This window comes from Macrotis lagotis, chromosome 3, assembly GCF_037893015.1.
Source record: "Macrotis lagotis isolate mMagLag1 chromosome 3, bilby.v1.9.chrom.fasta, whole genome shotgun sequence".
Lineage (NCBI taxonomy): Eukaryota > Metazoa > Chordata > Mammalia > Peramelemorphia > Peramelidae > Macrotis > Macrotis lagotis.
The window spans coordinates 233,517,202-233,543,258 of NC_133660.1; the positions used below are offsets into that span (position 1 = coordinate 233,517,202).

Consider the following 26,057-nt stretch of genomic DNA (forward strand, 5'->3'; position numbering starts at 1 on the left):
AGGAGTTATCATTGATTAGTTCTGTCTCTGTCGCTTGCTATGTGACTCAAGGCAGGTAGCATGACTTCTCAGGCTCAGTTTCCTTATATACAAAAGCAGAATGGCAATACTTGAGGGTTGTTATTGGTTCTATACTTTGCATATCTTAAGTATCATGGAAATGTTACTGTTGGCTATTTAAAAAATTTCCATTTATATTGCTCTTTCAGGTTTTCTAAAAGTTTCTTCAAGTTTACAAAAAAACCCTCTAAGTCACAGCTAAGATGAGACTATATTATAGATACTATTATACATATTTTATAGAGGAGAATATTGATTCCCCAACAGCAAGGCTCTAATTCAAGAGCTGTCCTGACTAAAGGTCCAGCATTCTTTCCTTCACATCAAGTTGAATGAATCCCTAATAGGCAATCAATCTATGTTGGGAGCTCAGAAGACAGATCTGAATAGTATGGTCCCTGTTCTTTGGAAGTGCAAAGTCTAGTTGAGATGTAAAGGAAATAAAGACACCATGCAATGTGGGGCAGAAAAAGATCCAAGGGACTTTCCTGGATTCTCTCAGGTGACAGAACAGTGGCTTCCAGTAACTGTCGACACCATTCTCCCTGGCCACCTTTAGACAGCTGCTCCAGGAAGATGGGCTGAAGGCCTGGCTACCTCAGTGCCAGGCAGGCGGGCAGAGGGCCAGGTAGCCTTTCCCGCCTCATCAGCCTGGCAGGATGAGCGCTGGCTGCTGTGGGGAGGGACAGCTGGCCGTAACCGATCCACATCAGCTGAGGGGGGCTACAGAGGGAAGGGGGGGAGGAGAGGGCCCACCCGCCAGCCTGCCTTCTCTTTTCAGCTGCTTTGGTGTTAACCCTTTTCAGGCTTCATTGAGGTTTGGGGATGTAGCTATTGCACAAAGGAGGAATATATTCTGGGGATCCTCACTAAGCCACTTAATTTCTCCTCTGGGGATTGGAGTATAAACCAATAAAGGTTTCCTGAGTCCCTACTCCATGTGCTTAGTACTATTCAGTAGGTAGAAAATAACAGTAGTCAAAGGGCCTGAGTTCTAATTCTACCTCTTTGTGCTTACTATGTGTGACTTTGGAGAAGTCACTAAGCTCCACCTGATTTAAGCTTCCTCATCTGTAAATTTAGAGGGTGGGACTGAGATACCTTCCAGCTTTGGATCTGTGATGTCTTCACTGCAGCTCTGGCTAGGGAGACAAGACACATATGCAAAATGATAGCTAGCATGGATAGGAAATGCAGGTAAATTCAAATGAGGGTGTGGTTTGTGGTTCAAGGGAAGGCGAGAGCCCTGGGAGCAGGGGTGAGCCGGGAAGAACCTTCATGAAGGAGGTGACACTGAACTGGACTTTCAGGGGTAAGTTAGACAGAAATGGAAGAAATAAGGATGGGGATGGGTGTTGATCTCAACCAAGACAGGAATGAATGTTGTATACATTCAAGATGTGAAAAGAGGAGGTTGGCTAGAGAGTCCCAAAGCTGGAACAGGGGGAGATTGGGTCACAGAAGTAGAGAGGGGAGAGGCTATCAGCACTTTGAGAACCACCTAAGTTGTTGGGGCTGAAAGGGACCTCAGAAACCCATCTAATTCAACCTTTTCATTTTATAGGTGAAGAAACTGAAATCCAGGAAAGGACAGTGGCTTACTCAAGTTAAACAGTTATTGAGGAACAGAACCAGGCCTACTGATGCTTCTGTCCAGGGTGCTTTCCACCACTCCCAGGAAACCTGAATTTTAGAAGATTTGAAGTCCTCAATCAACTCCCTCCTCATACCCCCAGGTAAACTGTCTGTTAAACTTGGGTGGGGGGAGATCTGGAGAATCCTGGCCCTTTGGGCCCCATTCTTCCCTCATCCCAATTGGGATTTTAAAACAGCTGTGCAGTGGCAGGCGAGCTCTCTCCTTGGTGGGATTAACTGCCTCAGGCTGGAGTGGTTGGGGGTGGGGGAGTACTGCCTGCCTTATCACCAGCCAGTAACTCCTCCCTGACCAGAGCCCTTAGAAGGCAGAACTCAACAGGCTAAATCAGCAAGAAGCAGTCAGGATGGAGAGATGAGCCCCAAAGTGACATTAACCCTATGTGACTCAGATCCTATATCAGAATCAGTCGCCCACTTTGATACAAGACAGAAAAGAGGTGACGATGGATGCTCTACCCCACCACCTCTGCCAAGTAGCAGTGTTTCAGTTCATCACTCCTGGTCCATTCCCCTCCCTCCTGGCTCCAGGTCTGTCCTCTGTTTCCCCTTTATGGATGCTGGCTATCAAATCTATGTCCATTAATGGGTCAGCTGCTAAAGGTCTCAGATGTTCCCTACTATATGCATGCGCTTAAGCTTTCATGACCCCAAAGAATGCATGCCACCTAGGTGGTCTGGTGGATAGAGCATTGTATCTGGAATGAATCCAACCTGAATTTATAATCCCATATCAGACACTTAAGCAAGTCACTTAACCCTTTATCAGCCTCAGTTTCCTCCTCAGTGAAATGGGAGCTAGAGTTGTATGTAGATGTTGATAGTATATACTTTGTCAGTATTTTTTCAAAAGTATTATGTTAATACTGGTCATTATTATCATAAATATCCCTGAAAAATATTGAATAGAAGTGACTGCTGCAGGGAAGACCCAGGAAAGTATCAATGATGGACTGGGGGGGGGGATGCCCACACCTTCCCAGTTCTCCCCATATGTCAGGGGAAGGGGCAGAATCTACGGAGCTCACTCCCAAGGCATCCCCACTCACCATTCTTTGCCTTTTTTTGAATCCAGTAGGACAAGGCTGAGGGAATGCAAGAGTTAATATCCTTCCTTGGCTTTTGCACATTTTTCAGGGGATCCTCTTTCAGGGGGGGCAGTGGGTTGGGAGAAGGAAAGTCAGCATGTCGCCTCCGATTTGCTCTGGTTTGACCTTGAACGTGAATCATTCTATCACAATGTCGTTACTGATTTCCACAGGAAGAGGATTAAGCCCAGAAAATCAGGGTGGGAACCTGAAACGGGACTGAGGAGAATGGGATTGTTCTGCAAGCTAAAGGTCCCTCGTGTTTGTAAAACATGTCACGGGAGGTTTCACCCTTTTCCAGAAGGGAATTTCAGTGTCTTTAGAGGGAAAGCCTGGGTCCTTGACTTCCCTCAGCTTATCATTTGTGGTTGCCTTGGAGAAGCATGTTTCCTGACCCGTCATAGATTCTCAGCATCTCAGGGTTCAGAGATCCCTTAGACTGAGCATCCAACCCTTCTAATTCTAAAGATGGAAACTGAGGCTGAGAGATGAGAGCATGTTGAGAAATCACACAGCAAATTATTGGTAAAATCAGACCATAAACATCCTGATTCTAAACAAGTTAATCTTGTTTATACTATCAGGTTTTCTCCAACCCAATGACCTCAGGTTTTCTCCAGCATAATAAGGTTGGGACCTCTTCCAGTTTGGATGTTAGGGATTAGGACATAAGAAGTCAGATTCAAGGTCAGGGTAGAGGACTGAGATACCAATGGAAGGAAAGGTCTATCAATCAGTCTGTTTATGGTAGCCACCTCTACTCACCACAATCCCTTAGATCTCTCATCATACTTCTAAGAGTTTTCCAATCACCTTTTCATTCAACAGAAATTTAAGGACCTTAGTTTAGAGTTTGGAAGAACCAACTTCATTATTTTGCAAAAGAGGAAGTTGAGTCTCAGGGAGGAGTAACTTGTTCAGGTCACATAGGAAAAATAAAGCAGAGCTGGGATTTGAACCCATGGCCTTTAACTTATAATCTATTACTTTTTACTGTTACCATGCTAGGTAAAAAGATACTGCTTATATAAGGCAGTCCCCTAAGCTTTATGATCACTAATGTTGGACTTGGAGTCAGGAAGAGCTGAGTTCAAATTTGTTGTTGTTAGACTGTTGCACATTGTATTGACTCTTTATGACCCCATTTGGAGTTTTCTTGCCAAAATACTGGAGCAGTTTGCTATTTCCTTCTCTAGCCCATTTTACAGTTGAGGAAACTGAGGCAAAGTTAAGTGACTTGTCCAGAGTCATGCAGTTAAGAAGTGTCGGAGACCATAATTTGAGCTCAAGTCTGGCCACCTAGAGACCAACAAAAACAATGCATGCCAAGAGGCCTCACAAATAGGGCCAAAATAATCAAAGGTCAGTTGCAAATGTGGGAGCAAAGCAGGGACCAGAAAATATTGCCAAGGGTACCACCTTCACATATGATGAATTCCCTGCTTTCCTGGTTCTGATTCAAGTTACAGATTCTTAGTTTGTTACCATTGATGCACTCCCCAAGGCCAAGTTCCTAAGGATTGACTCTTAGTTGGATTATCATAGATAGAAGCATCCATGTAGCTTCAGGGCTGATGTGTCCAAACCCCACAGGATACTTTTCCATCCTCATGCATAAAATTCAGTTTTCAGGCCCCAGTCAATGAAAACTAAGTTTTTCAAAAGCTTGTAACAACTTATGTTTGCAATGTATCAGCATTCCTTACATGATTTAATGTGAGAGCAAATGGACAGAGGCCTGGCATCCCAGGGGAATCCCTTTATTAATAACTTATCATCCACTTAACTAGCACTATAACACTATTCTCTACACTTTTCATTCAATTAGATTGGGTTTTGCTGCATAGCTCCCATCTATATATAGAAATAAAACTATGCCTTTGACTGTGATTTTTAAAAAAGTACATATGTATGTGTTATATTATGGACATTTTTCACCCTTAGCAAGGCCCACCTTGTTGGATTTATAGATTGGTATGTCTCAGAGCACAGAAGAGAATTAAATTACAATTGACTATATTTCAGTGAAAGAAGGGACAGATAAGAAAAAGGAAGTATCAGCTGAGTCATGAGATGGAGAGAAAGAGGAAGGGAGGGGGAAAGAGTGGAAAAGGCTTTTGGTGAGTAGTTTATTCTGATTTTAAAATAGTCCTGACATTTAGTAGCTAGGTAGTATAGTGGATAGGCTTGGATTTAAAAAGACATCTTCTTGCAGAGTGACCCTAGTCTAGTCACCAACCATGTTTGCCTCAGTTTCTTCATCTAGACACTGAGCTGGAAAAGTAAATGGCAAATCACTTCAGTATCTTTGCCAAAAATAATTCCCAATAGGGTCATGAAGAGTCTGAAACAATCGAGCAACATGTGTGACCTTGAGCAAAGCACTTTACCTCTGTCTGCCTTGGTTTCTTTAGCTGTAAAATGAAGATGATGATATGAGACAATATTTATAAAGTGTTTTGGAAACTTCAAATATAAATCTATATAAACGTCAGCTATTTTTATTACTGAGGTTATCTATAGGACTCAGTTATTTGTCCACCATTCATACCACAATGAGGGTGAGGAATTCAGTCTCAGTACTTGGGAATGATTTGCTTGGTTCAGGCCATGGTGGACTGAAGCCACCAAAAGCGGGCAAGAGTTGGATAGTCCACTTGCTCCTCCCCATTCTGGGATCTAAGAATGGCAATCTTAGAAAAAAGAGCCTACGGCAGAATGATGGCCTGTCATATGGTTGAAGAACTGACTGTAAGGGATGAAACCAAGCACCAGTAATTTCCAAGATGATGCAAAGCATTTGCAGAGTTTCAGGACCCCCCTCTTTTTGAGGATAAACAGTGATGATTCCACAGTCACAGGAACAAGAAACTAATCCAAAACTCCAAGGATCAAAAGCCTAGATATTGTCCATGAGTTATTCAGACTATTCAGATCTGATTGTAAAAAGACTACCTTTCAAATAACCCCAAGTTTATGTCCCTTTCCAGGAAAACAGAGGGCTTTAACCACTGATAAGACCTGAGTGTGAAAGGTTCCTGCTTTTAGTATTTTCTTTCCAGGGAAATCTGATTCCTTAGGGTCAGATTATGGGAATGGAAGCATAGTTTCCCAGGAACCAATTAGTCTCCTGTCCCGAAAAGGATGGGGAGTGAAAGAGAAACTTCTGCTACACATTCAAATGCTGGATCACATAATCTCATCCCTCATATAGCCTCCCTTCCACATTCCTCCTCACCCTAACCCAGTTTATCAAATAACTCATGGACCCATTGGATAATAGAGCTAGCCCTAAAAGGGACTTTGGAGGTGATCTTATTCAACTCCCCCCCCCCACTTACCACTCATGAATCAGCAACCAGCACTACTCCCCTCCATTTCCACTTCTCAGAAAGGCATCAGGACCCCTCTACACCACTACCAAAGGCTGTCAACACTGGAACTGCACTTCACCCATTGCCAGAGTTAAATCTTGAATCTGTCACTTGTGGCAAATCTCTCTCTTTTTTTTTAGATTTTTTTTTTTAGCAGGGGTTAAGTGACTTGCCCAAAGTCACACAGCTAGGTAATTGCTAAGTGTCTGAGGACAGATTTTAACTCAGGTCCTCCTGACTCCAGGGCCAGTGCTCTATTCACTGTGCCACCTAGCTAGCTGCCCCTTGTGGCGAATATCTAACCTTCTCTAGGTCCCATTCCTTATCTAGAAAGTGAGGTTTTTGTTGGGTTAGATGGAATGAAAGAAACAAGAATTTGTTAAGCATGGGCCAAGTCCTGTATGAAGTACTTTATAAATATGATCTCATGTGATCCTCAAAACCTGGGAAATAGATACTATTATTGTCTCCTTTTTACTGTTGAGGAGACTGAGACAGACAGGTGTTAAGTGACTGGCTTACGGTCATACAGGTAATTAGTACATGAGGTTGGATTTGAACTAAGGTATTCCTGATTCCAGGTTCAATACTCAGGGCCATAAAGCTCCTTTAGGGGATTGCCCAATGCTTAATCCACTCTGCTACCTGGCTCCCCCTAAGATCCCCTTTCTATCTCTGAGACGCTCCTCTTTCTCCTTCTCCCTCCCTATGAAGACAGGTCAAACTGTAGGGTCATCTTTTCTGTCATTATTTGGCCAGAGTTTGGTTTTTTTTTTTTTGGTGGGGGAGGGAAGGTCAGTTCTTTACCCATTCATAAATTCCTTCTGTGATAAGACAGTGAAAGAGTGGCTGAGTGGTGTTGGCCAGTCTTCCAAATAAGGGAGATGTCCTACATCCTGGTGTTCTCTGCAGGGTGGTAATAATAAAAGCTTGCATTTACAGAGGGTTTTAAGGCTAACCAAACCCCTTTTTTGTTTGTTTTTGCAAGGCAATGGGATTAAGTGACTTGCCCAAGGTTACACACTAAAGTGACTGAGGCTGGATTTGAACTCAGGTCCTCTTGAATCTAGGGCTGGTGCTCTATCCATTGTGCTACCCAGCTGCCCCAATAGGAAAACTAACCAAGTGATTACCAAGTGATTTCACTTGAGTCTCACAACAAGATGCTATTACCATTCCCATTTTTCGCATGTGGAAACCTAAGGCAGAAAGGTTAACTTGCCCAGGGGGACACAGCTAGTCATTTCCTGAGGAGAAAATCAATTTCTCATATCTTCCTGATTCTAAGTACATACTTCATCTTCCATACCACATTGTACCTTTCAGTAAACTGGTCAAAGATGGACAATGAGAGGGTCTACCCCCCACCCTGATAAAACCATGTAATAAGATGGCTTGGCTTAGCCAAGTTGGCCTGAGTCTCCAGGATGGTGCCATAATTAAGCTGTGCTGCATTCCAAAACAAGTCAAACCAAAGAGAATTTGACACCCTTAATATGCTTCTCAGTTTCTTATTGGTATTTATTGGAGGCAGAAGAATGACACAGATGCAAAAATTTGCAAATGACAAAAATGCCTGTGTTCCTTTGATGTTGGAGTAGCCCCTTCCTTAAGAGTAGGCATCTCTGGGGCTCTCAGAAGGACCTCCAAGGAAACTTCAAAGGGCCTCAACATTCATGATTGGCCAGTAGTCTTGCTCTCCCCAGGCTGGGACAAGGAGCTGGAGGCATGGGGGTGGTCATGGGAAGAGGAGCAGCAGTCTGAGTCCCTCTAGTCTAGTGCCAAGTTTGCCAGGCCAACTCTAGGGAGGGCATCCCCAGGCTCAGCAGTGGATTCTGGGCCAAATGCTCATGCAACAAGTATGCTGGAAGCATTGCCATCTTCCATTTTGAAGGCTGTTTCACTGGGAAAATATGCCCTAAGATTTTCAGAGCTAGAGGTTCTGCAAAAGGGGGAGATTAGGAACCCTGTCTTTCCCTGTGCTGAATTTCTCTGCATAACATTTCTGGAATCTCACATCAGAAAGCATTACAGAGACTGGAAGGTTCGTTTGAAGGCCAAGATCAAACATGTCAGGCAAAACCCCTGGGAGTATTCAGAAGCATCATGAGGGAGAAAACTGGCCTTGGAGAGAGTTGAGCTGCTTTGGAATTAAATAATTTTGGCATAACCTGAAGTCCGCTAAAAATGAATCATTGCTTTTTCTCATTCAACTACCCCATTAAGCCAGGATGAAGGCCACGGGCTTCTACCAGGCTACTTCCTACAATGCATCAGGGAGCAGTTGGATATGATGAATAATAGTATGTACATGCCTAGGCTTTTAAATGCTTCCCTAGATAAAAATGCTCATAACTGAGAATCAACCAGTATTAACTTGAGATGAGAGAGTTTTTCCAGGGTTCAATTCTCCTGCCCCTCAGAAGAACTAGAGATAGACCCTGTCCCTCATAGGATTCCTTCAAGGACAGAAATTCTCTCTCCCAACCCCCCTTCAACCTTCCTGGGCCATCTGCTGCATCTATTCCTTCTCATACAGGATGCTAACAGCTAAACTAAACTAAACTAAACTTCCTGCACCAAAGGGATCTTATCATTCATGACTCTCTCTGATGGCTAAAAGGCTAAAGTGATCAGAAGTGACCAATTTTTCAACTTCTGTATTATGTCTTTCCTTCCTCCACCCTAGCAAGAGTGGGCTGAGGGACTCCTAGAGCAGAACTCCATCCTTCTATCTCTGTCCTAAGTAATAGTCAAACTGTACCATATCCTTAGCAGGAAGCAGGGAAGGGAAGGCCTTTCTTTTTTGACCTCTGCTCATCAGCTGGGACTGACCCCTACAATCCTTTAGTTGCCAAGCTGCTCATGGCCAGGAATCCCTGTCAATCTGAGGGACATGGAGATGAAATTTGTTCCAGCTCTTCACTTTGTAAGACTTCAAGGAAGGGACAGGAACTCGGGGAATATCCCCATGACCCTTGGAAGATTAGGAAAGTTGGAGGAGGAGGGAGGAAAAGGGCTAGTAGCCAGCTCTTTCTTGGAATAAAGGTCTCAGAACCACTGGCAGGCACAGTCTGTGGGCTCCTGGATGGTGTAAGGCACCCAAGAGGCATTTCCTGTGCAAAAGAGCTGCACTGATCGTCGTTGGAGGCCCATCTCCCGGCAGCACTTACAGAAGCGAGCATATGTGTTGATGTTGTAGTTGTAGATGCTGGCAGAAGGACACTTTCCATCACAGCTCACAATGTTCACCTGAGGTAGACAGTTGAGATGGGAGACCTGGGGAGGCCAACAGCTTACCCCCAGAACAACCCAATACAGCCCATTCCAAACTCTCCTTCCAACCTGGCCTCTCTGTTCCCAACCACGACCAATGTGGGACTCTGGCCCAACCCACTCCCAACCCCATGGTCTCTCCCTCTTTCCCCGAGACCCCACAACATACTGGTGTGTTGCTACGGCAATCACTCTTCCGGATGGTCATTCGGACAGTCACCTTCTTGCAGGACCGCCCATCCTCTTTACCTGAGGAAAGGCAAGGAAAGCTGACGAAGGTTGACCCAACCATCCAGATTCCTTGCCCCCTGAAGTAGGAAAGGGGCAAGGATCAGGAAGGGTATTAAGTCCTTTGAATTGCTCTCAACTCATATACTACTATTCCCTACCCCTTACAACTCCCAGGGCCTAACTCCATGGGAGGAAGAGAATCCCCTTCTGAAGGAAAAGAACTAGCAGTCCAAATATCTGAGACTTCTTGGTGAGGAAGCAACCCAGGGAACCTGAATCCTGAAAACCTCAAGGACAGGCATGTCTGCAAAGGAGGACAAGAGATGGGAGCAGGGACAATGGAGGAGACCATGGGAAGGGGGGTGCTGCTGTTCACCTTCACCAATGAGACATCCGATGGGCCCTGGAGCAAGGAACACTGGATTTGAAATCAAGAAATTAAGGCTTATTCTGTCACTCAGTGAGAGAAGACTTGTTCAAATCATTCACCTTCAATTTCAGTTTTCCTCAATTTAAAAAATGTTTGCTGAATTGTAATCCAACGGACCCTTTTGTCTTAACCATTCTAGGGCAGTGTAGATGGGGGTGAGTGGAGGAACTAATAGTTCTTAAGTTGAGTAGCTCTAGGCTTGGAAGAGGCAGTCATATTCTGGAGGTGTTCAGCAAGAAGCATGAGCAAAGCAACTGTTAGCCTCTGTGTGGATAGTACGAAGTGAACACTACTGGGGGGGGACACATGCATGCTTTCAGGGGCAGCTGACTACCCACCTATGAAGACCAAGGGCTGCCAGCAGGATGAGCTGGAAAGGGCCTTGGTGGCAGATAGAGAGAGCTACACAATTCTCCCCTCTCCTCCCCAGCCCTCCCTTTTGTCCTTTTCCTGGGATATTGAGGGTCAAGGGACCCATGAGGAGAGGGACCATTTTCAGAATTGCCAATGGAAGATCACTTTGTCTTCCCTCCCACTGACATGGGTATCAGCAGGTACTAACCTTTAGAGAAGAGGCAGGACTTACTGCAAATAGACAGAGATCCAGGAAGAGAGTAGAGGGGGATCCAATCAGATAATTGGAGAGAGGGTCCAATGAGGGAGAATGGAGGGAGGGGGACAGATGACAGGAGGGAGACAGGGCAAGGCATCTGGGGATCAGGGCAAGGTATAATAGATTATGCACTCAGGCCACCTGCATCTCCCAACTTAAGCTTCCCTGGGTGCCCACCCATTGAAATGGTCACTGAGAGACTGTTTGGGACAGAACTTGGGTGACTTTTTTGGAGTCATGCACACTCTTCTGGAAGTCTGCACTCCTCAGAATCATCTTTTTAAATGCATGGAATAAAATGTGTAGGACTACAATCATAATGAAACAAAGATCCAACTTTTCCCCTTCTAGGTTCATGCGCCCTAGAAATCTTTTCCTAGATCTCTTTGGGATCCATGGTTCCCAAGTTAAAAACACCTGGTCTACAAGGAAAAGTTGCTTAGAGATGAACTAGTACGTGTGGCTGGAGGAAGGCCAGATCTCCTTGATCCCTCCCCTGAGGCAAGTGGGGAATAAGGAATGGCCCTAAGGGGATCTGAGACACTCAAAAAGCAAGCTGCTCTTCTGGGAAGAGAAGGAAGCCCAGGTAACAACAGGAGAGGCATAGGATCATAGACTCTGAGCATAAAGGGACTTCATAGCCCATCTAGCTCAGGCTCATTTTATAGATGAGATAGCTGAGGTTCAGGGGGAATTCAATGATTTTCCCCAAAATCACACAGGCAGTAAGCAACAGAGGTGGGATTTGAACCCACATCCTCAGACTCCAGAGCTAATATTCTTTCCTTTCCTTTACATCATATGGACTCCTTCAGGTGATATGAGGTTTCTGAGCTCCTGAGGATGAGGGTTTTCTGCCTCATTGGATTTTACTCCCCTTCTTGTACTCTGTGATCCAGTCAAAGTGTCCTGTATCTCTTTCATACTCCATCTTCAGCCCCTGAGCCTTTGCACTGCTCCCCAGCAACCCATCCACACTGCCTATGCCTTCCTTACGCCACTTCATAGAATCATTTCCTTTAGATGCAGGTCAAGTACCATCTTCTCTCTCCCATGTTACTCCTCCCTCCCCCACCTCTGATTCCCTCTCTCCCCAACTACCTTGGATTTAGCCACTGTGTTTTTATTCTTTTATACATTTTCATCTCCTCTGTTAAAACATAAGTTCAACCAGAATCTGGATTGTTTCCTCTGTTGTATTTTTGTATCCCCAGTACCTAGAAGTGGGGCTGACACGTGGGAGTCATGAGATAGGGGCTAACTTGCTTCTCTGTTAAGATGTTCAAGGCTGTATCAGTGTCTAGGAGGAGAGTCCCCTTGAATAAGAGACATGTGGAGTATAGAATCTCGTGCCCATTCACACCTGAGCAGTCAATGTTCTCCTGGAGTCTCCAGACAGCAATAGTGGAATCCCACCATGAGCACAGGAAACATCCCCCAGCACTGTCCTACTCAGTCCCAGAGTCCCTTTGGAGTCATGGCAGGGGCTGGGGTACTCACATGTCTTACAGCATCCCTCCAGAGAAGGTACCACAGAACCCCCCACCTAAATGAAGAGGAGGATGGTGAGAGAGAGGCAGGAGATCATTTCTAGGATTATCTGATGCCCCTACTTCATACTACCCACAGGTATGTCCTGCAAAGCTTAACAAGACATTATTCAGGAAAGTATCTTCATGTCCAGGATCTGAGACCAGAGGACAGCTGGGGGGGGGGAGTATCCTGATGATTCACATTAAATACATATTTCCCCTCCTGCTTCAATTGTCTACATTATAATACTCTCAGCCCATCTTAAGGTCAGGTCTCTATTCTCTTCCTGGATTCTATAGCCAAAGAATGACCAGAGAATAGGTATCTTCCTGTGAGTCTTCCTATTAAAGTCCTGCTGTGTCTTCCTGGCTACCTAGTATGAATCCACATAGGGTTTGGGACAGTTGGGTAGGGGTGTGGGTATGGGGGAAGGCCTAGCTCTTGGGGATAATCATATGGTCTTGCCCTGGTGATTACTGCTTCTATCCAAATTTCTCCTCTCTCCCTCCCTACCACTGCCAGATCCCTTTTCTGGTCATCCAAGGCCAATGCTTTTCATATTTATTAATTGTTGACCCTCAGATTGAGGGAGGGCTCCACAGCCCTGCATTTATGGCTGTCTGTGCCAACTCTGGGAAGGGCTTGAAAGAGGTTCATGTAAGCAGTATACTCTAGAGATGGGCTTCAAACCCAAGACTCTCCTGCCTCCAAATGATATCTCATCCGAGTTGCCTAAGCTAAATTCTAGAGGTTAATTGCCAGTACTTGAACATCAAAAGTAGGATCTGTGTGTACAATGACTTGGGAGTGATTTGTAAAGATCGATGAATGGATGAATGGATGGATGGATGGATACATGGATAGATGGTTGAATGGATAGGCGCAATGAGTGGATGGATGGAAGGATGGGTGGATAGAGGGATTGGATGGATGGATGGATACATGGATGAATGGATAGGTGGAATGGGTGGGGGTGGATAGATGGTGGGGGGGGTGGATGGGTAGATGGATGAAAAGACTGGCATAAGGAAGGACTGGAAGGGAGATCTCCCCTCTGCCTCTTCAGGGTACGCCCTGGACTAGAAGGAAACTGAAACCTGAGGGGCTAGGGAGCTCTTATAAACAATGTTCCAGGAGAGTGACCCACCTGTACATTCCATTTCCTTGACCCTTACCTTCCCACATTCAGTCTCATTGAGGGGTGGGCAGGTGATAGGGGATACAACCAGGACTACGCCCAGGGCTGTATTGCTGCAGTCATGACGAGCACAATCTGAGATCCAAGATGTTCCAGGCTGGAAGGGAGATGTGTAAGGGACAGTTGGCCCAGAGGGCAAAATAACCATTCTCTGAGATGTAACTACTTTAGTGCTGGAGACTCAATCAACAAGCATTTATTAAATGCCAGTGAAATGCCAGGCACTGGTTTGTGACTGGAATGTTCTCCCTCTGCACCTTCATCTCCTGGCTTTTCAAGTCCCATCTTCAGCTGGAAGTTTTTCCCAGTCTCCCTCCTCATCCCCATCCTTTACTCTGCTCCTAATTTCCTGCCTTCAAAGAATTCACAATCAAATGGTGCAACCAATGTAAAGTGCTTTGGAAAAATAAAAGCATTAAATCAATGTAGGATGCAAACACATGAACAGCAGGTTTTGGAGGGCCACATCTGGATAAAAAAATAAACTCTTTGTGGTGTGGTTTAACACAGTCACTCTATAGCCCTGCCCAAAATATACTTAGTCTTCTGGGTACTACTGATAATCCACTTAACTTTTCTAGAAGAGAGATCTGGGATCAAGCTTGGACATAAGGAGTTATGGGGGTGGAGGTGGGGGTGGGGGAAGAGGAAGACTCACCAGATAAATGACCTCAGTGCCATTGGGAAACATAAAGAGGCAGGATATGTTCTTACAGGAGCCACAGCAGGTGGCCAGGTCCTGGGGAGGTTGGTACTCTTGGTTCTGCAAATTTAACCATGTCAATCCCATCTTGAGATATTTAACCATGTCCCTGCCAGCTCACCCATGTATGGTACCCTGGATACCTTCCCCAGAATTTCACACAATTTCCAAGTCAATACAGGACTCAGAAAGAATATGGGAGAAACAGAACAAGAGACTTGTTGAGATACATGCAAATTCAGGAAGTCATCCTACTCATCCCTTTGTGGTCTCCAGGAAAGACCATATCTAACTCCAAGGACTGATAAAATTCCCTTTATCTTCTTGATAACCAATTTAGATCTTGCTATATTTCTACCACATGTACTCTTCTTTCTTTCCTTTCCTTCCTTTTTTCTTTCCTTTCCTTCCTTTCTTTTCTCCTTCCTTCCTTCCTTCCTTCCTTCCTTCCTTCCTTCCTTCCTTCCCTTTCTCTCTATATCTCTCTGTCTCTCTCTGTCTCTCTGTCTCTGTCTCTCTCTGTCTCTCTCTCTCTCTCTCTCACACACACACACACACACACACACACACAGTCAATAAAAAATGATATAACTAGCCATCATCCTTCAGATACTTCAGGAGTATTGTCTCAGACTTGCATCCTCTGGAACAGTCCTCTGGATCATTGTTCATGGTTTACTATGATATTGTGTTCTTTCCTAAGCCACTCTCCACCTTCTTTCTATTGCTCTGAATCATTCAATTTCCCCCATAGAGCTTGATGAATATCCTACTTAGAATCCTTGATCAGAACACAATTTCCCATTCATTCATTCATTCATTCATTCATTCATTCATTTGCTTTCTGTTTCAAAAGATTGTGAGTCCCTGAAGTTGATGAACATTCCAGAAGCAAAGAGAAGCTTCATCATCAGCTTTCCCGCCTCAAACCATACTATGTTTGGAGTCTTACCTCTGCACACTGTACATTACAGAGGACAGATGTAGTGTTGATCTGATAGAAGTTGGTATGGGGGTCAAGAACATCAGTACAGTGGGAGGTACTACAGATACCATCAGCTGAGAGTTCCACCACCTTCTGGCCAGGCTGCAGGACCCCACGTTCCTGACTCAGGCAGACTGGGGCCTTCACTGGCCATGGAAGGACACACACTGATCAGAACCATGATCCAGGGGAAGAATGACAAGTCATCCACACCAACTTTCAACCCACATACCCCATCCCTGGTATTCACAGGTTTGTTACTTCAGGGGGATATTTCCTTCCCTCACCATTGGAACCCTTGCATCTGGATGGAAATTGCTAATACCCTACTTTTTCCCCTTGTTCACTTACCACAATTGTACTTGACACAATCACAAATATTCTCAGCACTCTGTGTGAACTCTGTATCAATCTGTAGTAGTTCCCACTGTATATACAGAGGTCAGTGTCACTCTCCTATAGCTACCCAGGTTTTCTTCCTGGGGTAGCAATAGGAGTGAATCTGGGCACCCCTGCCTTGGTTGCTGTCCCCTCTCTACCAGAAACTGTAAGATGGCCTGACAGTCCTGAGAGAATTGTATTCTTTCCTATCTTCTTAGCATAGTCAATGTACTTCAGTGTATCAATCAATGCATTTCTTCTGAATTGTTAGCACAATCTGTGAAAAAGGGACAGGCCCACCTAAAGCACAACTGGAACTCTATCCCTCGGGGTTTAACATTTCCATTTTTTACTTTAATAGCATTTTTATATTATTTTCCAATTACAAATGAAGATAATTTTTAACATTCATTTTTGTAAAATTCTGAGTTCCAAATTTTTTCTCTCCCCCTCCCTAAAACAAGTAATCTCATATAGATTACACATGTACAATCATGTTAAACAAATTTTCATATTCGTCATTCATTCCCATTTTAAAGATATAAGAACAGAAGCCTAGAGAGATGAAGATGGGCAGCTTGGGGGAAGAGGAGAAAGGCCATTGTCATAAGAATTACCAGAGCAAGTTCCATCTTGACCCTGCCACTAACTTGCTATATGACCTTAGAAAAGCCCCTTTCCTTCTCTGGACCTCAATTTCTACATTTGTAAAAAAATAGACATCTCTACTTTTAATATTTTGTGGTTTGTGGTTTTTTTGGCTTGTGCAAGGTAGCAGAGTAAGTTAATGGAAAAGTCTGGCACCTAACTCCTAAAAGAGCTTCCTCCCACCATTTCTTTCCTCTCAGTTAAAGGAAGGAGTCAACAGGGGATAAGGGGCAAGGGAGACAGAGGAGAACCCAAGATATGAGGAAAAGGAAAGATAAGTCCAGAGCACTCACCAGGTGGCACTTAGGTACAGGAATTGTGTCACAGTCACATTCTGAAAGATAGGAAGGGTCAGAACCTGATTTAGCTTGGGATGGCCAAGCCAAGTTGGTACCCATTGGTACCAAGGCCACAGTCCCAGATCCTTGCCTCCTATATTCAGGTATTAGGTATGCAACAGCCCTCCAGAAAAGACTGCAGACTCTCTTTCCCCATGTGATTTGTAGTCAGGGGTAGGGAAGTAGAAAATGTCCAGGAACCCTGATAAATGAACCCCAAAGCTTTCTCATCCAAAGGGAAAGAGAAGACATAGAGGAAGCAAGAATATGCCTCAATTTGCAGTCAGGCTCTCTACCTCTAGAAACTTGTCTTCAAAGATAAGAGGGCTAAAAATGTCTTCCTATCTTTCTCTCTGTTTAAAACTTATTTTTCAGGCTCCATATATCTATAGTGATCAAGCTTAATCCCAGAGGAGAGATGACCAAATGTACTGCCCTCTTTCAAAAGAAAGATGGAAGATAATAAGATTCATGAAAGTTGCTGTCTTTGCAGTTAGAAGATTTGGACCCACATCCTGCCTCTGTGGTATCAAACTATCTGTTTGACCTGGCACAACCTCTCTGGGATTCACTTTCCTTATCTGTAAATCAAAGCATTAGACTAGATGACCACTAAGATCCCTTCTAAATATTATTTCCAACCCAATGGCTATAGGCATGGAGCATTACCAACACTGGTAAATATAAGATTTCTGGTACTGTCATTTTATTTTAGTTTTCTGTGCTGCCAAGGGAAGGCTCTCTAAAAGTAGAAATGACCATGTTGTAAAAAATAGAAGTTGTTAATAAATCTTTTTCTCATAAAAATGTAGTTCAAACTCTGTTAGAATGTGTTTTAAAAAACTTTACTTCAGTAAATATATATTTTTGTGGCTCCAGGCTCTATCAAAAAGGAGTTTGAATCTAATCCTCATGTGTATTGAACATTGTATTTATTTATCTTAGAAAAAAACATAGGCTCTAGCTTCAAGAGACAGAGTGCTAAAGTTAATCAAGGTGGCATATTAAGTAAGAGACTGTCTTCTAATTGAGAAAAAACACAAAGATTTTATACTATTAAAACCACAGGTACGTTATGAAGTATTTCTCACTCTTCTGCTCAGGTAAGGAAAAGACTGAAGGACTCAGCACTGAAAGTGATGGGGACACTCTCTCAGGTGGAACCTTTTGGAAGGCATCAGTTTTCAGTATCTATCACCATGGCATCACTCAATCTCAAAGCCTCCTTGAGACTGAGAGCATCCAGCAATAGAAGAGTCCAGGTGGCAACCAAGGCACCCAGCCTTTGCCCAGGGCTTCACTTACCACATGATTTATATGGACAACATCTGTCAGGGCTCCACACCTGCACCAGGGATGTGCCCAAGCCACATTGCAGTTGGGGGCAGCGAAAACTCTGGCATTCTGACAGAGAAAGAAAATAGCTTAGTCCAGGGACACTGACAGTAACCACTCTGAACATGTAATGATGGGAATGTCCTGACATGAAACAAGAGTTTCTTATCATGCACTCTGGAAACTCCTAGAGTGAACTCATCTCTCTAACTTACCACTAAGGATCTTTGGAGCCTAGGGTTTGCATTCATACAATATTAATATTAATAGTTAGACTTTCCAATAAAAGCTCCTTAAATTTAATTTCCAGAATTTGGACTTTGTGATGATCTCAGTCGGGATGATTGATCAATGTGAACATAATGTGGAAAGGAGGACACTGAGGGTGGCACCATCGCTTTTCCTAGAAGAACAAATTTATTTTAAAATCAAGTAACTGGAAAAACCTGGGAGAAATGGCAAGAGGGACAGAAGGAGAAAGGGAAAGAGGGCAAGAGGCAGATGAGAGGGTAGAGATTATTTAGTACTGGCTGTGCCTCACTTTATGTATAGTTTGTTCTACCTGGTAGCTTGGTAACTGGATAGCTAGAATTCTGAGAGCTAGAAACCCAAATATTTGTTTTTGCTATGGCGGGGGGGAAGATGAGCATAGAACCTTAATGACTCTCCTGAAATCAAATTTCTACAGATTGAATCAGTCCCTGATAATAGCTCACATTGCTATAGAATTTGTAAGATTAACTTTAAGGATAATCTCCTACCACCAGTCCAGTGAGTGGAATAGTACAAAAGCTATCATTTCCACTTCATAGATGAGGGGAGTTGAGGGGAAAACTGGGGCCTCCTGACCCCGAGATTTGTTCTTGTCCTATTATGCCTCAGATTTATCTATTCTTTAAGTAGAATAATGGCATCATAGTACTGACTTTCAGTTGAAGTTACGCTTCTCCAACTCATCTCACATCATTCTACCCCATCCTCCAGACAAAATATCCCATTAATCCAAAGATGTGAGGTTAAATTCTGATCCTCCATATTCCAAAGAATAACTTAACAATGGTCATCAATTGGGGAATGGCTGAACAAGTTATGATATATGAATGTCATGAGTACTATTGTTCTGTAAGAAATCAGGAGAGGTTGGACTTTAGAGAAGCATAGAAAGAAATTACATGAACTGATGCTAAATGAAGTGAGCAGAAACAAGAGAACATTGTACACATTAACAACAAAATTGTGAGATAATCAACTATGATGGATGCAGCTCCTCTCAGTAAGTTTAGAGATCAAGGACAACTCTGAGTGATATGTGATGGACAATGTCATCCACATCCAAAAAATAAAAACCACAGAATTTGAATGCATACTATGTTCACTATTTTAAATCTTCTTTTATATTTTTCCTTTCCTTTTCATAGTTTCCCCCCCCTCCCCTTAGTTCTATTTCCTCTTTGACAACATCACTAATATAGAAATATGTTAAACAGGATTGTATATGTTCAGCTTTTATCAGGCTACTTGGGGAGCCAGGAGGGAAGGGAGGGTGGTAGAAAAATGTGGAACTCATAAATTTGCAAATGGATGAAAATAAAACAAAATTTCAAAGACAAAAAAGAAAAAAATACCCCACATCTTTCTCCTTTTTAAAAATAAAAATCTTTAAGAACACTGATCAATAATCAATAGCTATCCGTTATTTCAGGGTTACAATGGTGAACTACCTCCTGCTAGAAGTGATGGACTCAAGAGTGCAGAAAGAAGAGATTTTTGTATGCACCCAATAAGAGAATTTGTTTTGCTTAATTGCATATTTATTATGAGGAATTTGATTTTTTTTCCAATGGGGGGGGAGAAGAGAAAGTAAAAGCAATTTATTTAAAAACAGAGGGGGCAGCTATAGATGTGGAAGATTGCACACACACATGCAGGTGAGGTCACTCATTATTAATTTTGCTTAGCTCTTATAGCTTATTACAAGAGACTTTTCAAAGAGTAAAGTTAATCTACAAATATAAAAACAAAGCAGATTAGTAAAACTTTTTTAAAGGGTAACTCTGACAAGAATAAGCAAAATACGAGATTTCGAACCATTCTGAAATGGGACACAAGCTAGCACAAAGAACATCTAGGATCTGAACTCAAGACGCAGGCAATCAAACAACGAGTCAATAAATATTAATAAAGTGACTACTATGTGCCAACCATTATACTAAGCATTGGAAGTCTGCAAAGGCAGTGTATTATCCCTTCAGTGCTATATATTAGCTTGGTATGGAGGAGTTAAGTTCTCAATGGGAAATGGATAACACCTGGGAGGTCTTGAAACAAGCCCCTTCAGCCAGGTCTCTTACACTGCCCCAAGAGAGGTTACGCAGGCCCCTTGAGAACATGTGAAATCTTGAAAATATTAAAACTAGATTCCATTAAAATATTCTAGATTATCTATCAGTGATCATCAATTTCCCCTTTGATTATGCAGGGTAACACTACACTTAGTTAATTTATTTAAATAATGGTACCCAAATCTGATCTTTTGGGGATTTCCTTAAGAGGAGGACACCCTCTCCATTGTCCCTAAGGCAGGGCTTTTTAGTAGTGACATAGCATAGAGGCAGCAGGGAGTGTCACTGTAAGGTCCCATAAGCCATCCCTTGTGGACAGCTCCCTCCTAGTCAGACTCACCACAGCGATAGACTGGGCAACAAAGCTCTGCAGTGTCACTGTCCACTGTGAGCACCTCCCCTTCCTGACATGTGGGTATCAGGTCCGGACAAGTGTCACAAGCTGTAGAGGCAGGAAGAGAGGAGAAAAGACCACATCAATTGGAACAGGGAGGCTCTGGAAGCCAGTAAAGTGGGCGTTTTCCTCACAGGGGTGTCTTCACTTAAATCAGGGGTGGTGTTTTCAAGGCATTGTGGTGATTCTGACCTCAGAAAGGTCTCCTGTGTGTCCTTGACAGTTCACACAGTGAACCAGTGGCAGAACCAGGACTAAGAATAATAATTATTATTGTCATTATTATAAGCTCACATTTACATAGCACTATGTACCAGTCATTGGTCTAAATTCTTTGTAAGTATGATTTCATTTGATTCTCATAACAATTTTGAGAGAATTTAATTTTAATCCCCCCATTTTACAGATGGAAAACTGAGACAAATGAAATGGCTTTTTTTAAATTGGAATGCTGATACAAAGACAAGTCACTTCTTCTGTTTTCCTTAGTGTGGGGATCTTTTCAGACAATGCTGTAGCAAGGAGCTTGATTTTCTCTGGGAGTGGGGAGAGTGGGAAGAGGCAGTCTTGCCTCATTAAGAAAGATGCCACAGCCACCATACCACAGAAATAGGAAATGCAGCAAGTGTCCCCCAGCAGGCCGGCAATCACCATCTGGTCCTGGCGACACTGAAGATCGGGCTGAGATTCACACTGCTCTGGGTCACATTCTGGGGGAAAATCAAGCAGCCCTGAGCTGCATCTCTACATCTAGTCAAAGTTCATAACCAAATTCAGTGAAGATAATATTAAATTTGGATTTTAATAAATCTCTTTTCTCCCACTGCACCCAGCATGAGTCCTCCACCCTCCATTGCTGAGAGCCACTGGCTACCTAATTTGGTGGGTCCTGAACCTGGGCAGCCCCTATTCCTAGAGGAATGAAGGCAGATCCAAGTGCTAAATTTCACAGTTTGGATGCTTGCTTACCACAGGTGTAGCTTGGACAGCATGATTCCTCCTGGTAGTGCATGAGAAGTCTATCCCCAGGGGGGCAGGTGGGGGTCAGTCCCTCACATAATGTCTGGTTACATACTGATCATACAAGAAAACAGAACAGAATCACCAAGAGACCCTGAGGATTCCCCAGTCTTAGAAGAGCAACCCTCTTCACTCATTGACAATCAGCCCATTCTAGCTTGATGTTCATGGAAAGCACATGATTTCTGACCTTAGCCATTTCATGATTCACCTCCTCTGACACCCCCACCCACCCAATTTAGGCTCATCATTGTGCCCTCAATTCCAGTACTCTATTCCTCTGAGCCCCAAACCCCAAGGAATTAAGGGCTTCCCTAAACCCAAACTTCTCTGCCTGCATCCCCATCTCCATGCATAACCATGCCATCATTTACACTCCTTCTGTGAAGAAGTCACTTTTCTGGTCCTGGACATGCCATGATGTAGCTATTATGAACAATGATAATCTTTTCCCTCAAGGATCTTATAGTCTAATGGGTTTGAGAATGTGGCTCTTCTACTTGGAAATATACTCTCTACCATCTTCTCTCTTTATGAAATCGTTAAATATCTATTAGATAATAAAACAATCATAAATTAATAATTAGAATCAAGATCTTTTTAAGAGTTAGAACTACCTTCACTTTTAAAGTTTTATCAATATATCTCACATCACAATCATTTTCTAATATATATTCCCATTCTCCATTTGAACCTTTCCAGATATCAAAGTCCAATGGCTAAGCTGGACCAACTAACAAAAGGGTGAGTAAATACAGCTTCTCAACTAAGAGCTTCCTTTATTTTACACATCGCTCAAAGTCATATAGGAATTAAAGTGGGAATCCAGCTCTTGACTTAGATCAGTGGAATCCCAGAATTTTCTGGAACCATCTGGTCATTTCAGAAGCCATCTAGTTCAACCCAGAATGGAACAAAAATCCCCTCCACACTACATCCAACAAGGGATAATCCAACCTTGGCTTGGAGAGGAACTTGATGAACCCCTAAAGTAGCCTATGGATAATGCTGATTTCCTGAGTCTTTTCCTACATCCACCCCAGTTTTCCAGCTCCCAGTCATCAATTACAGCTCTGCACTTGGGGGATAACAAGAAGAAAGCAAATATTTTCTCAGTAGTCTAGACTTGAAGATACTCAAAACCAAGGATAAAGCCTTGTCTTCTGGTTCAAATCGTATTCTTTCCTTTTGTTTCTTGAGGATGCCTTGGAAGAAATTAAAAGTGCTATCTAAATAATGGAGAGAAAACTAAATGGGACCAAGAGATTTGGACTTTTGTTCTAGATCCACCCCTGACAAACTAGGTGACTTTGGACAAGTCTATAAAAACAGTAGATTGGATTATAAAATAAAATTAATATTAATCACATCAATATTAAATTAATATAAACAATATGATTAATAATTATATTGATATTAATGAATAAATAACATGATAATCTCTCGATTTCCTTCTAGCTCTGAAATATGGTGGTCCATACAACAATCTGAGAGATGTCAGGGCAAGAATTATTTTTCTTCATTCTGCTCAAGGGGAAACTCAGAGCAGTAAGTGATGGTCTGACTTGGACTTACCACAAACTGTGCTCAAGCAACAGGGGTCTTCTGTGGGTAGTTGGAGAGCCACTTCACCAAAGCGCTGGCACCCACTAGACTGGGTTTTGGGGCAACCAAGATCCACAGGGATGATGGTGTTGGGGGCCACACACTGATCCTGGCAGCAGCCACTGAGTGAGCTATTCCAGATTTCACCCACAGCTCGGGGCACACCCAAGCTGTCTGTACATGCTGTAAGGGCAAGGAGGTTAGGGAGTCTGGGAGAACTTTGACTAGCCTCACTGGGATCAGTTTGGACCCTCATTCGCCCTCCTCCCCAGAGCAAGGCTCAGCACGAGAATGGCACAGCCTATACTCCCTAAGGCCATATATAGTTCATAGAATCTAGAAATGGAAAGGACCTCAAGGAACAATCTCATCCAAACCTCTGAGATTCAAGATGAAGAAATTACTTTCTCAAGAACATACAGGAAGCAAGCATCAGGAATGAAATTTGAATCCATATCCTTTGACTTGAGAGTCGGGAAAGTGTGGTAAGGGGGGAAGGTCCCCAAGGATACTGAAGCAACTATGTGATCTGGAGAACAGGAGGTTTAACATGAAATGCACCTATTCCTCCCACTTATTCCTGTGCTAAATAATCCAAGGATGATACCTCACAGAGCATCTTCCCCAATCCCTCATATACCCGTCTACTTCCTCTGTTCCCCCTGATCAAGGTTCCTCTCCTTGACTTTGAGTCCAGAGTTAAGAAGTTAATCAACCTTCATGTATTGACTACTATGTGTCAGTAACACTGTATTTAGATGGTAGAGGTAGAAAGATGAAATTAAACTGTCCCTGCCCTCAAGGAGCTGCCGTTCTTCTGGTCAGAGTCTGTAGGCTAGCACAAGACAACTGTGTTTGGGACTTGTTCCTTCCTCAGCATTGGAGAGTCAGGGTATATATCTGTGTCTCCCCATCTCAATGGCCTCTGATCCCCAACTTCCCCAAATCTGTGTGCTGGATTGTGGGATCCCAGAGTTGGCACTTACCACATTTCTCCTCAGGAATGCAGAGTGGAGAATGGAGCCTGTGAAGAACAGTGCCCTCAGGACACACACAGCCTTCTCCAAGCACTGAACAGAGTTCTGGGTCAGGGGGTTCCCGTCCCCCATCCTGGCATGTCCTGGGAGTGTCACAAACTGCCACACATGCCTGATAGGTTGAGTCTCCAGGACATAGAAAGGCTGGTGGGAAGTTAGTCAGTCAGTTAATGTACTTATTAAGTAAAAGAGGTACAAAGAAAAACATTCTCTTGCCCTCAGGGATCTTACACTCTAATGGAGGGTGATATTCAAAGATTGAATATACAAGATAGATCCAGGATGTGTGAGTTCAGGGTAAATTTTGCTGATGGGGGTACATCCCTTAAGAGAAGGGTGGATAAGGGAAGAGGGAAGCGACAGAGAAGACAGAATAGATGGAGGAGTGGTGACAAAGAAGCCTGTCCCTGCCTTTCCTCCCCAACTCACGGCAGTAGTCGGAGCGCCTCCACTCAATGCACACATTGAATTTGTGACACATAGCCACATACACAGTCAATGCCACGCAGGGCTGCTGAACATATTTGGTGTCTCTGATCCACAGCTCACAAAATGACTCTGGGGTTACCTGGAGCAGACCAAGAAGTTAATGCAATCTGCCCATCCACCAAAGACTTGAGTTAGGTTATCACTTCCCATCAGCCCTGGGGAGGGCACCCTATCTTAACTGCTGTCCTCATTTACTGTGCCCTTGTTCCTTAGATCCTTAGGAAAACAGCTCCCATGGTAAATGTCATAGATTTGTATTCTCTCTGCTCCTCACTTCTTCAAAACATTACACACCTCCTTTAGGAAGCCCTCCCCTGATTTATCCTCCCTAGTCATGAGTATTCCTTTAAGCTTCAGCTAGACCTTGGATGCCAGAGCCCACCTTCCTACTCAAATTATAAGACCTGGACCACAGGCAGACTCAATTCCCCCATTCTGATCTCCCTACTCTGCCCTTGAATCCACTAAGGATTATTGTCTCAGTCACATTGGTCTCCTCCCTGGACAAATCTATTTCAATTCAACAAGACTAAGCACCTGCTGTATATAGACATGGGAAAGTCACTTCACAAAAACTAAAAGCAGTCCCTGTCATCTCTGTGTGAGGAGCTATAGAGAAGAAAGCTAAAATATAGACCTGTCTGGTTGGTCTGGTCTTCATACTCCAAACCTAGACCCCTGAAGACAAGAGATTAGGAGACTGAAGCACCCTATAGGTCAGACTAGAGCAGGTGACATTTTATGCTTCCATAAAAACTGTGGCATAGAATGCTTAGAGTAGGTTTAATGCATAAAATAAGATTATGCATTATGGTTAAAAAGGAAACTAATTTTATTGAAATATTTATCAATTTTTTTAAACAAGGTCACAGACTATAGGTTAAAACTCTTTGTTTAAAAAGCCACAGAAGCATTATGGGAGATCATCTGCACATTTCTCTTCCCCCCCCCTTTGTTCTCTATGGAACTTTACAGGGAGCCAGAGATCATTAACTATTCAGTCTATCTTGCTCCCATTCTAGGCCCATCTCAGTTTCTGAGTATGGCTCTGAAACTCTGCTATAGAGAGCTCTTTCCTCTTAATACATGCTCCTAGTTTGGTTGCATTGCCAGTTCTGCTCTTCCTTAGAATATCTCCCAATAGGAACTCTATAGGCTGCCAAAGAGAATTCCAGGAGGGCATAATGGTACATAAGTCACTTGGGCACAGGACTAAGGTTGGGTGATGGATTAAGGGAACAAGGCTCAAACTCTCTTACATCCACTGATCATCTCCCATCACATCCCATTCTGATGGGCCCTTCCCTTCTGGTTCCTCCATTCC

At 43.4% G+C, this 26,057-nt stretch overlaps 1 protein-coding gene across 1 annotated transcript in view; it reads right to left on the bottom strand.

The window, feature by feature from the left end:
- Positions 1–7,758: 7,758 nt before the first annotated feature.
- The window catches only part of OTOG (otogelin), a 100,852-nt gene continuing 82,553 nt past the window's right edge, over positions 7,759–26,057 (bottom strand). Inside the window, exons 43-57 of the mRNA XM_074231609.1 lie at positions 24,674–24,812; positions 24,194–24,388; positions 23,178–23,390; positions 21,552–21,656; positions 21,185–21,292; positions 20,529–20,630; positions 17,817–17,915; positions 16,467–16,507; positions 15,496–15,571; positions 15,112–15,290; positions 14,115–14,219; positions 13,434–13,553; positions 12,226–12,271; positions 9,621–9,700; positions 7,759–9,427 (exon numbers count right to left, since the gene is read on the bottom strand). Coding sequence (XP_074087710.1) covers positions 9,227–9,427; positions 9,621–9,700; positions 12,226–12,271; positions 13,434–13,553; positions 14,115–14,219; positions 15,112–15,290; positions 15,496–15,571; positions 16,467–16,507; positions 17,817–17,915; positions 20,529–20,630; positions 21,185–21,292; positions 21,552–21,656; positions 23,178–23,390; positions 24,194–24,388; positions 24,674–24,812 — 1,809 coding nt within the window. The 3' untranslated portion in view covers positions 7,759–9,226. The remainder of the gene's footprint in view (positions 9,428–9,620; positions 9,701–12,225; positions 12,272–13,433; positions 13,554–14,114; positions 14,220–15,111; positions 15,291–15,495; positions 15,572–16,466; positions 16,508–17,816; positions 17,916–20,528; positions 20,631–21,184; positions 21,293–21,551; positions 21,657–23,177; positions 23,391–24,193; positions 24,389–24,673; positions 24,813–26,057) is intronic.